General features: G+C 33.0%; 1 protein-coding gene across 3 annotated transcripts; it reads right to left on the bottom strand.

Moving 5' to 3' along the window:
* Positions 1-2,737: 2,737 nt before the first annotated feature.
* LOC111376105 (protein SUPPRESSOR OF K(+) TRANSPORT GROWTH DEFECT 1) lies at positions 2,738-11,397 on the bottom strand. Of its 3 annotated transcripts, XM_022999034.1 has the most exons (9): positions 10,693-11,396; positions 8,313-8,418; positions 6,671-6,869; positions 5,952-6,020; positions 5,808-5,882; positions 5,626-5,724; positions 5,359-5,514; positions 3,740-3,875; positions 2,738-2,946 (listed from the first exon to the last, which is right to left on the bottom strand). In XM_022999034.1, the coding sequence occupies exons 1-8, from the start codon at positions 11,162-11,164 to the stop codon at positions 3,750-3,752; spliced, it is 1,302 nt and encodes a 433-aa protein (XP_022854802.1). In that variant the 5' UTR covers positions 11,165-11,396; the 3' UTR covers positions 2,738-2,946; positions 3,740-3,749. The 3 variants fall into 3 exon arrangements, with proteins under 3 accessions (XP_022854802.1, XP_022854801.1, XP_022854803.1); XM_022999033.1 differs by lacking the exon at positions 2,738-2,946 and having other exon boundaries at positions 3,460-3,875; XM_022999035.1 differs by lacking the exons at positions 2,738-2,946; positions 3,740-3,875 and adding an exon at positions 4,745-4,863 and having other exon boundaries at positions 10,693-11,397.
* Positions 11,398-13,031: the final 1,634 nt, after the last annotated feature.

The raw sequence follows: 13,031 nt of genomic DNA, 5'->3' as shown, positions 1-13,031 counted from the left end.
TATTATAAACAAAATTCTTCAAAAAATACAAAAAATAAAAATGCATAATAAATCTTCTTATTACCCTAATAAAATTACAATAATTTTTTTTTTTACAAATAACATAAAAAAATTATTTTTATCTTCAATAAAAAAACAAATTTAAAAATTAGTAATTTCATAACCACTTTTTTTTTTTTTTAGTTCTCGGAAATACAATTATAAAAAAGGAAACAATATTGAATTACAACATTTAATACTTAAGAAATTCAATATTAAATAAATTTTATACATTTATAACAAATTATAAATCTATATATGCAGCTTACCGTATATACAGCTTACCGTATATATTGCCTATCGTATTTGCAGCTTACCGTATTTGCAAACAACTTACCGTATTTTCACCTTACCGTATTTACAGCTTATCGTATATGCTGTCTACCATATTTATAACTTACTGTATTTTTATAAACCGATTTTTGTACTTACAAATACCGAAAATGCAGAACACCGTACATTCACTTACCAAACCAAATTTCAAAAAAATTTCCAAATTTTTATTTTTTCAACATAAGCATAAAAATAAATATTAAATATATATGAAGCATAAAATATAAATGCATATAAATATAATGCTCAATCTTCAATTTTCCAATATTGAATTGCACAAAATTTAAAAATATAATCTTCACATTCAACTCAATCATATCAACACTAACAAAGAATACAAGCAAAATAATTTGTATAATCTCGTATATTTCTTATTCAACTATGAAATATACAAATATATTTTTTATAGATGACACAATACTGTTATGCAATTGTAAAAATAATTTGCAATTATTTTCTTATATCATGGAAATATTTCATTGTTTCAAAAACTTTCTAAAAAACTAAAATTCATACACTAATAAAAATATGATAAATACAAAATTCGTGCAACGCACGAAACAATCACTTTGCGGAGAGTTTTTTTTTTTTTTTTTAACTTTACACTGTACGGAGAGTTGGTTATGCGAAGTTTTTTTTTTTTTTTTACTCCACATACGGAGAGTCCGCACTTTGTCAGGATAATGTCTGCACAGAATGTCATCTCTCCGCACTGTGCGCCATGCGAAGAGTTTTGTCATGGTGTTTGTCATCTCTTCGTACTGTACAGAGAGATTTTTTTTTACTTCCCACTGTACGAAGAGTTAGCCAACTCTCCGTACTATGCAGAGCGTTTTTTCTTCATTTTTTACTCCATACGTGGTTTGTCATCTCTCCGTACTGTACGGAGAGTATATTTATTTTTATTTTTTAAAGCTCATGTGTGAGGTTTTTTTTTTTTTTTTTTTTTTTTTTTTTTTTTTTATGGGGTTTTTTTTTTTTTTTTTTTTTTTTTTTTTTTGCTCATAGCGATTTATATTTGCTATTTTTTTTTTTTAATGCTAATGGCATAATGTGTAGAAGAACATTTGTTTGACATAATTATTTTTTTAATGCTAGTGGGATAATGTGTGGAAGAATATTTGTTTGACATAAACAAAATAAAAAATAAAAAATGACATCTAAAATTGGATTCATTTATTACTGCATGAATAATTAACGCTCATTCCCTTTTTTATTAGAAGTTAGATAAAAATATTTAATGTAGTTCATCGCTTTGCATCACATACTATTGCTCTATCTACTGTCATATTTACTCCTGCCTATATTAAGTGATAACTACAACTAATAATAAATACATAGGTGGTGGTTTTATATCTTTACTCGTGCCTTATGTCAGTTTTTAACGAGCGTTATACATTCCATAAGAAATTTATAATTCTTTTACAATGTGTATGAACATAAACCAAAAAATTCAAGATTTCTTTCTTCAATATATAGTAGATTAATATTTCGCCCATTGATTTCTTTTAATCAGATATTTTGTTGAAAATAGGATTAGATGATCATAATATCACTGCATATTAGGGATTTTGAGTAAAACGTTCTTGATAGTCAACGCGTTTGTAAAATTAGCTAGTTTCAAATATCAAGTCTGGAGAAACACAATGAAATAAGTCTGGAAAAGCAAGGGTTCAGAAGATTGAGAAAGATCACAGTTCAATTATACTATCAACATTCCATTCTACTGAAATCCAAGAATTGCATAAATATATGGACATGAATAAAGATAAAAGTAATCTCGTGCACTATTTATATTTACCTTTCGTGATGTTTACCTTGTATTGAGCTGAATTTATTATACAAATTCTAATTAATATAGAAAGAAATAACTTATTTTGTAGAATAATATTATTGTAGGTATTATTAGAATTATTCTTGATATGTGATCAAAAATGTATGTTCACATAATTTTTAAAATTGCGTTCATATGTTCCTTGTTATTTTCTTTCTTATACCTATTTGATTTTATTAGTAACACTAAACGCGAAACAAATTGATTATGCAGGTTGGAAACTGTTATTGTGGGAAAATTTTGTTGAGCAAATTATATTTCAGAAATCCTTGCTGTGAGGCCAGTTATTAGGGCAAAGCACCTGAAAGTTTCGTCATTTAACGGTAAATGTTACATGAGCACTTATTTTTTTTATGATTTATGATTTCCTCAAACTTTATCAACGAATTTTCAATATTGCAAGTTTATCACTCTCTACAAGTCAAACGTAAACGATGATTTGACATCATTTCAACCATACATTCTTCAATAAAATAATATTACATGTAAATTTGAAATTTTTCCTTATATTTTAATTATATTTCCCATCAATACACTATTCAAAAATTTATTCTTATAAAAAGAATGGGGCTCAAACAACAGGTAAATTTTAATACTGCATATGACTGTAAAAAAATATAAGTTTAATGTGGTACGTTGTTCCTTGTCAGGGGTAAAACTAACGTCGACTTACCGATTCACGCTGTGGGAAAATAGTAGGCTTGAATACCTTCGAAGGTGTCTGTGTCTATAAAAGGTGCCTGCAACGTTTAAAGACAGAAAATCATGCTTCATTTCATTCTAAGATTCTTTCTATAGTTATGATCTAAAAATGTCCTCGACTCATTTTTTTCGTGAATTTTGGTTACATTTCCTTTAGACATTATAATAATCAATACATTTCTCAGTGCGCACAGCAACAAGCGAACCAAATTTTCCAGAAGAAGGCCATACAGAAAGAACCGGGATCAGGTGATTACGAGTTTGTGGTCGTCCTTGACCACAGTTCAATTGTTGCTGATAGTGACTATGAAAGTAAAGATAAGGGAAAGTATCGAGTCAGCGTTGTGAGCAATGAAATTCCTTTACCAACCAAAAGAAGGAGATCGCTATTTAAAGGTCCAGAAGCAGCAACGAGCAAAGAGAAGAGGGAATGAGAAATGTGAAGGGAGATGTTTCGTAAATTCTTCAACGGTATAAAACTCATTTGCCAAGTATTTTAAGGTTAGTAAACTACTGATCTAGAAAAATATTTTTCGAAACATTCCAACAAGTTGAAAGGTTTAAGAGGATTGTGTTGGGACAATATCATATCGTATCAACCCAACAGCAATTAGCATTACACGTGCATACACCATATTAACAAATATCCAGGCGACAATTTCATCATTCTCTCTAATAAAAATACATGCAATTTGTGAAATATCGACTCATTTCGTGCACGATATGGTCAAAAAGGAAGGTCACGTTCACCTTCCCGTTCAAAGAAGCTTATGTTTGACATAACAAAATACAAACGGACAACAATTGCGTGAAGAGAAGCAGTATATGCACCTCAAATTCCTCAACCTTCCTCTCCAAACTCCTTTGTGAATCGCTCATGCACGTCAAGGTCGGCTTTGCTCACTGTTGGCCTCTGTCTTGCTAGCACCTTATCAAAATCCGTTCTTGATATTGGAGGTGGAATGATCTGCAGAGGCATTAATCAGGCCCAAGATTAACTTAAATTGATAAGCATAGTATTTGTCGGGGAAAGAAGTAATAAGATTGGACAAATTTGATTGCATATCGAAGCTATTAAAATATTTACTCATCGTGCACTGAGGTGAATTTCAACTACCATGTCAGTGACCATTAGGTCTACAAAGCATGTATCCTCCACAAGATGAGATGCAGTCAATATTGCAAGGGCAATAAGCATGACAAAAACATCTATTGTCCATATTTTAGGTAGAGGAAGGTGCTTTCTATGAACCATGTGTTTTCAAGTTTCATAGAATCAAAGAGCTAACATCTTAATTTTTAGTCATGCATCAATTACCTGTGCGTTTTACTGTTCGTTTTAGAGATGGGCGCGGGTCAGTTCGAACCGAACCACAATTTTTGGGTATCAAGTAAATGGAACCGTCGAGTTCAAATATAATTATGGAACCGTTCGGGTTCGGTTCCGTTCCGTACCATAATTACATTTTTTAACATTTATAACAAAATTATATAAATACTACTAATGACACATTCAATGGTTTTAGAATGTCAGAGACTAGTAGACTACCTTGTTCAAATGATCGCTACGGTCAATGCTTCGATCAACGAAGATCACAGCTTCAACTTCGATTGGAGGTCACAGTGTCGGTTGGCGATTGTATAAGTTTTAGAATGTCAGTGAGGCTGCGAGAGTGAGTGTGAGAGTCGAGACAGCGTTATGCACTTTAGCGTAGGTATTGAGGGTTATTTAGTGGGTTGGATCTTTGTTGGGCTAAGAAATGTAACAATAAAATGGGTAATTTGGCCAAAAATTAAAAAATTAGAAATAAAACAAATTATTGGGCCAAAAATTTGGACCTTGTTCAAATGATCGCTACGGTCAATGCTTCGATCAACGAAGATCACAGCTTCAACTTCGATTGGAGGTCACAGTGTCGGTCGGCGATTGTATAAGTTTTAGAATGTCAGTGAGGCTGCGAGAGTGAGTGTGAGAGTCGAGACAGCGTTATGCACTTTAGCGTAGGTATTTAGGGTTATTTAGTGGGTTGGATCTTTGTTGGGCTAAGAAATGTAACAATAAAATGGGTAATTTGGCCAAAAATTAAAAAATTAGAAATAAAACAAATTATTTGGCCAAAAATTTGGATTTAGAAATTGTTAATTTATTTAAAAAAAATTAAAATTAAAATAATTTGATTTATTCAATATAAAAAAAATTAGAAAGATTCGGTTCTTCGGTTCTTGGTCTTGAACCGAACAATACCCGTCGGTTCTCAATTTAGATACCCGTTCGGGTATTTAATTTGACAAGAACCATGGGGTTCAGGTTCGGGTTCGGTTTCGGTTCGATTCGATTCGGTTCGAGAGATTTGCCCAGCCCTAGTTCTTTTCACTCTGTGATTGCACAATGTAATGTTTTCCAAGGTCAAATCATGAGAATAAGTCGTTAAGTACACCCCATTCCATACCTTAGAAGCAAGTCCTTGTGCAGCAAGCTCCTGCATACTTATCTGGACAGCACCAGGTTGCTTTGGTCCACATGGCATCCACATACCATTTGAAGACTTGATGAAGAACATGGCATCTTGTGTTTTACGTACTGGCTCAAATAGCACATCCTTAACCTACAAAGCCAAGAAAATACACATTCAATGAAGTGTTAAGAAAGTAGTGCCTACTTATACAAGATATGGGGAATTATATGTGCCAGCAATGAATCACGCGCACACACTTACACAAACAGAAATATCAGAACCAGAAAACCCTTCTGTTTTGTGAGCCAGGACTTCGAAATCACTTTCAGTCAAGTTGTGAGGGGTATCTCCCAAATGCACCTGCATAATTTAAGCCACAAGCAAGAGAATATTATTCTATGTTCATTTATCTTGTTGCAAAAGAAGAAAAACAAATCTCATACCTTGAACATGTGTTGTCGTGCCTTCAAATCTGGTAGAGGAATGTATATTCGCTTGTCAAATCGTCTCCGGATAGCCTATGAGAAATCATAAATTTTAGACAATATTTGCAGTTCAGACACAGGATAAATTGAAATGGCCGTTACCTGATCCAGAGCATAAGGAGTATTTGTGGCAGCAAGAACAAGAACTTTATCATCATTGTGTCCTACCCCCTAAACATTTAATTAGATTGGATCAGGTCCAGTTCATCAGAAAATAATAGAGATTAAATTGCTGATATTATGCATGACATGTAGCATCACAGACAATGTCAATACTAACTAGCAACAAAAAATGGAAAAAGAACAATCTCAAATCTCAGTTCCATAATTCTTCCTTTCCTTTCGGGAAGACAATCTTTCCTCTTGGTCAGTTGCAGTACCATGAGTTTAAAGAATATAAATATAATCTCAAGTCTCAGTTTCATAATTCTTCCTTTCCTTTTGCCTCTTGGTCAGTTACAGTACCATGAGTATAAATGTGATCTATCTCCGAAGAGTTCAATGGATTAGCACCTGGCAAATGGGAAGCTTGAGGTAGAATAAGAGTCACCAGTAGGAAATAATCAACCAAATGAACCTACTGAATGAACAATTCTTATAGGTGAGCCAGGTGACACTGATTTAGATAACCGTAAAAGCCAAAAGGTTAACTTTAGAACTCTGAGACCTAATTACTACTATAAGAACATATGTTCTGGTGGACTACGGTCACAGCAGCTATCAAATAAAAGCAATCACAAAACTGACTAACAAGACGATTTGAAAAGAGATGTTAAAAATAGTCTGTCAGAAAGATCAAAGATGACAAATTTGAATACTACCTGCATTTGAACAAGTAATTCTGTTTTGATTCGTCTGGAAGCTTCACTCTCATTTCCCTCACCACGCTGGCCACATAGAGAATCTATTTCATCAATAAATATAATAGAGGGGGCACTTTCTCGAGCCATTTGGAAAAGATTTGAAACTAGCTTTTCACTTTCACCCATCCACTTTGAAACTAGGTCCGAAGAAGAAATGCTGCAAAAGAAAAGCAGTTGGCACTTGCCAACTTTACGACTTAAGTGCTTGATGATTGAACCATCTGAAATAGAAATAGCATATGAAAAAGGGGAAACATGCATGAAGAAAAAAAGCATCTTATCTCAGCCAAGTAACAGTTTTTATGCTTCAAATTTGAATTTTATGCATGAAAACAAATGGAGGTGGCACCAATTGAGGATAAACTAAAGGAAGGAAAACTATGATGATAACATTTTGCATTAACCTAAAGAGACCCCCTTTCATAAGAGTGACGCAATTGCGACAGATGAAGCCTGAAGAGGGTAAGACCAAAATTAACTTGGCTTGTGGTAGTTGCTAAAGATCTAATTACTTTCAATCTAGCAACAAACCTGATGATATGGTGAAAAAGGATTCACGTAGCTGACTCAATTTAGTGAGAAAGGGCGTAGTTTGTTGTTGTATGCGGAGCGAGAGGAGCACCCATTAAGCATTTCTCTTTAACTGTGAATCTAAGAACTGTCCTCAAGCATCATGGATTGTTGACCTATTACAGGAGCCAAAAGATTGCAGGGACAAAAAATAGGCCACAATCAAATGCCAAAAAGGTTCTTGATACTCCATATTCAGGTAGGTTTAACTTTAATAGAGTAATTAGAAATAATTGTTTATCGTCCTATCATGCAAAATATCAAGTTAGAGATACAAAAAAATAAATAAATAAATAAATTCAGACAACTGAAGAACAAACTCAACATTTAATAGTTCAGCACAGAAGAGAGTGATAAGAAAGCTGGGAAAAATGAAGCAGAAACAGATTCTTCCTCTTGTCTCACCATCTCCTCTCAACTCCCTCTTCCAAAGATCTGTTCCCATCTCCCCTCCCCACTCTCAGTTTTACTAATTGTTGATCTAACAACCTCGAAAATTACCTAGAGAATAATCGAGATATCTAAGTTTTCCTTCAGTTCTTTCCATTTTACATGGCCATTTTGCATTTTAATAAATCTGCCCTGGTTCTAGTTTATCTTAATATCTATGTTCGCCATTTTTAATACTTATTCTATATATTGAAAAATTGTTTGAGCAATGCCGGACAACTAAGTATCACATCAACAGCAGGTTGGACAAAAAAACACAGGACATACACCCCACATGTAGGACATGTCCAACAGGTTGACGTGAGTTCATTACGACTCAAACACTAAAACCCCAGGCTCCAGCCTTGCTGGTGTGTCTGTGCATCATAGGCTGGGAGTTAAAACAATTACAAACATCCATTTGGCTGCTCTACAAGTAGTTAGCATCCAAACCACCATTACCTCACCATTAAGCCAAGAAGAACAATTCATCTAAAAATTGACTGCTCGGCAGAAAACTTTTGAAGCCCTCACCAATTTTCCAACAACTTGGAAAGTAAAAAAGATAAATGCAAGAGCCGCATTAGTACAGGTAAGTTACCTGAAAAATGTTGAATCGGCCTCAGTAGCAACAGCCTTTGCTAGGTACGACTTTCCTGTTCCAGGTGGACCATATAAAAGAAAAGCTCTCCATGGGCGCCTCTTTCCTAATATCACATGAGATAACAATCTATATTATAAATCAAAATAAGGACTGTGCTGTACAACACAACACTTTTTCTCCAACTATGTGTAACCAAAACAGGATGGAGTGTTCTTTCTTTCCATTATGTCTCTATTTCGCCCTCTCTTTGTCTCTCACTGTTTTTGTGTGTATGCCAGGGGCTGACAAGTCTGCTAATATTATTTGCATTATTGGAGCAATTCTTCTATTATGTAGTTTTACACTAAACAAATTAAGCAAGACAGGATGTAAGATGGGCTTTTCTTCTTTCAAAAAAAGTTCTAATACAAAGGCACTCATACATAAATTTTAAGAACTAGTGCTAGTAGAAATTATGTGAACAAGGAGACAAAAATCAAATGATTTTGCAACATAAGGTTTTCAGAGAAAATAAGCAGGAAGTGGTGGGAAACCAACTACTTTTACCTTGATCTGAATCCTTTTGTTTTCACTTTTCATATACATGATAAAATGGTCCACTATTTATTAGAGAAATGACAAAAACATACAGAAAATAAGAATTATAGAAATTTTATGGACATCAGCACATTACACAAAAATATGAAGATAGATTTTTAGTGCAAAAAAAACTGCATAATACATGAATAAGAGTGCAATTCATGGATGAATTAGGGATTGGGTTAATTCAAGTACAACTTGAATCTTACAACGCTCTGTTATAGCCTTCACCACCTGTTAATGCATATTTCCTATTTTCACACCATCCACTTGGATATAACTCAAAATTGGATTTCTTATCGTGAATGGCTCTTTTTAAACTGCAATAAGATGCTACTATCCCAAGATCTCAACCATACTTTTCTCACCCCCACTGCAATTGCTTTCACTTGTTTACAAATTCTTTGAGTGCAAGATATCCATGACAGAATCTATTAACAAAGTCTTCCAAAAGAAAAACAACTTGTAGCCACTAAGAAACACAACTTAAATAAAACAAAGTAGCACTCCACATATACCACTCTCCATTCTTTTTGAAAACACTAAAAAGTTGAAACCTCAACTGATTTAACCCTTAACCTACTCCATCAACTTTCCAGAATATTAGTAGAAACAGAAATAATACTTTCCAGAATATTAGTAGAAACAGAAATAATCTCATTACCTCTTCATTTAATAAGAAATTTCACAATTGTCTTAAAATAAATTGTTCACAAATGGATCATTAATATATATGCTAGCCAAATACGAAATCCAATTTCTATGATCTCCACACAAAATACAAAGCTAAGAAACCATAATTGCTGACCAAAAACTACAAATTCTTCAGTTCTCTCATTTACTCCTCAAAAGTCCAGAAATTTCCTTAATTGCATGTTATAACCTAGCAAGCCAACAATTTCATAGATCTTTTTAAGTCATTTTGCTACTTGACCCTTCATACGAAGCATGACTAGAGCTACCGCCCATAGTAAGATAAAGAAGTCCTAATAGATCATGGTCACATTAATTAATTATCAGTATGCAGCTATAATATGCCTATAAAGCATCCATACTGGACGGAAAGTATATTTTACCCTGTCAACAACATAATCTATCATCTACGGAAATATCACATGCAGTGTCTAGCTCCTTGTATTTCACAATTAGGGTTCCACTCGAAGAACTCCAAATGAACCATATTGGCCTTAGTATCCAATGATTATAGCACTACGGATGGATCACCAAATAAATCATAAAAATATGAAACTACCTGTTTCTCTATAAATAAATAAATAGAAAGCCTTATTTTGACCAAGAAATACTATCGATACACATAGATGGAACCATGAGTTAGGGGGTCTCTGATGTTCATGTGGAAAGTACAATAATGCGCACAAAGATGTGTAAAGATAACCTTGCAGTACACTTTGATTTGGATTTGCTTTCTCTGGTAAGTAAAGTAATTGAAATTACACATAAAGGCAGCATGATAAGCCATTACTACATTTCAGCAATATTGCAGGCTGCATTCTGAGCAACATAAAATTGGATTATTAGACATATATCATTAACAATCAACATCACCACAAAGAAATGAACTTGAGCGTACATACTACTCTCAGATTAAACTTATGCCTTCTACTACATCCATGCGCTACAACTCTTATACGATAATGATGAATACTATTAATATTTCATCAAGTTAATTATACCTATTCCAAGTAAACGGGAAATTACACAAAACATAATAAACTCCAATGCCTCTAGCTATTTATCAAAAATCAGCAACCAATATTGAGAGGAAAACACAAATTACCAGTGAAAAACTGCGGGAATTTCACGGGCAAAATCACAGCCTCCTGCAAAGCCTGCTTTGCGCTCTCCAAACCCGCAACATCGTTCCACTTAACATTCGGTTTCTCTCTAATGATAGCAGAATTCAGCCCAGCCCTTAGCTTCTCCTTATCCCCATCCTCCCCATCATTCCCTCCCCCGTCTTTGGGCTTGGTCTTGGGTCGCGTGGCCACAGCCGCGTCCCCATTAGCAGCAGGACCGGACCCACCTTCATCGAGCACAGCCCGGATCTCCTCTGCCCGGCGCAAATACTCCGTGAACTTCTGAGTGATAGCCTCCTTAATTTTTGGGTTCTTTTCGTACTTCAAGTGGGTCTTGAAATACTCCAAGGCGTTCATATACAAAGGAAAGGCCTTCGTGTAGTTCCCGGCATTGTCTTCCGCCACCGCTTGTCGCACGTACTCGATTGCTTGCTCCTTGAAATTGCTATACATTCTTTCTAATCATAAATAAATATGCATACGAATTTCCAATAAAGGGGCGATTTTTGTCGGATTTTTGATAGATCGAAAGGTGTATCAAGAATTTAGGCGTGATTTTTGAAATGGGGATTTTTAGATTTCAATTTCTGATGATATATTTATTGGGTTCGGGGAGCATTTGAACATTGAATTTGATGTTTTTGGGGTGGACTTGTTAAGGAAAGGTCTGCAACGGCACACGCGAGAATGATAAATTGTTGAATTAAGTTATTTGTACTTGTTAGCTTACACTTTGATTTACACGATTTCACTCTTCCTCTCACATGGGGCGGGGTTTCACGTGGAGGCCACAATGTGGGGGCCCGATTCTCATGTGAGAGGAGGAGGTGGAATCGAATAACTCAAAGTATAAAATGACATGTACAAATAGCATGACCCTCTAAATTGTTTCAAAAACTCTCTTCACCAAACAAGTTATTCCCCTTATATAAGTCTACGATTTTAATTTTAACCTTTGATATGATTTTAATCACACCCTTCCAACTTCCAAGTAGGGGGGACTAGTGTAAAAATTATCAAATTGAACTAAAATCGTGTTTTGAAATCGTTAATTTAAGCATTTATTTGAGCCCCATTTTGGAAAAAATAAAAAGAAGTATTTTTTAATATTAATTTTGGGTACCATTATTCATACTCATAGTTTTTATATATGTACCCCACTCTATATACATTTCTATTAAAAAATTAATATTTTCATCCGCGTCAAATTTTAATATTGTTCTTATTAAATTCATTCATTTATATATTATAGATCTATACAAATTTGATATATACATCCCACTATATATTTTTAATACAATTTTGAGAATCACTAGATTCATCCAATCACTGTCAATGTTTAATCTGATTCTTTTTTTTCTATAATGTCATGTCGGTACTGTAATATTTAGTTATAAATGTTAATCTCTTTTCTTGAATTTATATAGTATATTGCGCAATCAAACAAATTCCTCCACGAATCATATATTAATTAAATTTCTTTTGTGCTTATATGCTCATAATTTTGGTTGTTTGTATTTCGGTTAATAATTTTAAGTTTGTTTCATTTTATAATGTGAGAATATTTGGACAGATATTGAAACTTATTTTGAAATTTCTTGTATATTTTCATTTGTCAAATCAATACTTAAAAGGGCATAAAAATTAATATTCCAATTTTCATATCATGAAAGAATTATAACTCTGATAATTTGTTGATTTTTTTTTTTCTAAAATTTCCCTTGAAGATGATATTTTATTATTAGGGTTTCATGATTTTAGTTAAAGATGATATTTTATATATGATTATTAGAATTTTAATTAACCATAAACTCTAAACGAATATAAAAAAGGTTTAAAAATATTATGGAAAAAATAAATATTAGTGGATGAATTTAGAACAATATATTTTTATTTAATTTTATATATATCTATTTAGGTAAATTTATATAAGATAAAAAATACAATATAGTTTTTTTTTTTAAAGTGGATGTACATATAAAAACTGTGGATGTAAATAGCGGTACTCTTAATTTTTTTAGAGAATATGTGGATGAAAAAAATTGGATTTACGTGTAAAATTATTTTATTGAAGAATGTGTGATTGAAAATAAATTTTGAAAAAACGCGACTCAAACAATGGCTAATTTTACATGAACCTGTTAATTATATTATTTTAATCCAAGAAAATCTCAATATAACAGATTGATTTGGATTTTCAAAATTTCAACAGTAACTTGGAATCAAATCGAACAATTTAACTATAATTTAAAATTGTGATTTGAAACTAAATTAAATTGTTTCATTTAGGTTTAAGTTTTTACTAAAATTGTTTTAAATT

This window comes from Olea europaea, unplaced genomic scaffold, assembly GCF_002742605.1.
Source record: "Olea europaea var. sylvestris unplaced genomic scaffold, O_europaea_v1 scaffold1450, whole genome shotgun sequence".
NCBI classification, from domain to species: Eukaryota; Viridiplantae; Streptophyta; class Magnoliopsida; order Lamiales; family Oleaceae; genus Olea; species Olea europaea.
This window is presented reverse-complemented; position numbering and strand designations above follow the sequence as displayed.

Excerpts from the sequence above, each read along its gene's own strand:
- LOC111376105 (XM_022999034.1), bottom strand. The coding sequence starts at position 11,164 with ATGTATAGCAATTTCAAGGAGCAAGCAATCGAGTACGTGCGACAAGCG. Across the intron at positions 5,725-5,807 it reads CACGACAACACATGTTCAAG|GTGCATTTGGGAGATACCCC; the intron begins GTATGAGATTTG and ends TAAATTATGCAG. Across the intron at positions 3,876-5,358 it reads CACAAGGACTTGCTTCTAAG|ATCATTCCACCTCCAATATC; the intron begins GTATGGAATGGG and ends ATGCCTCTGCAG.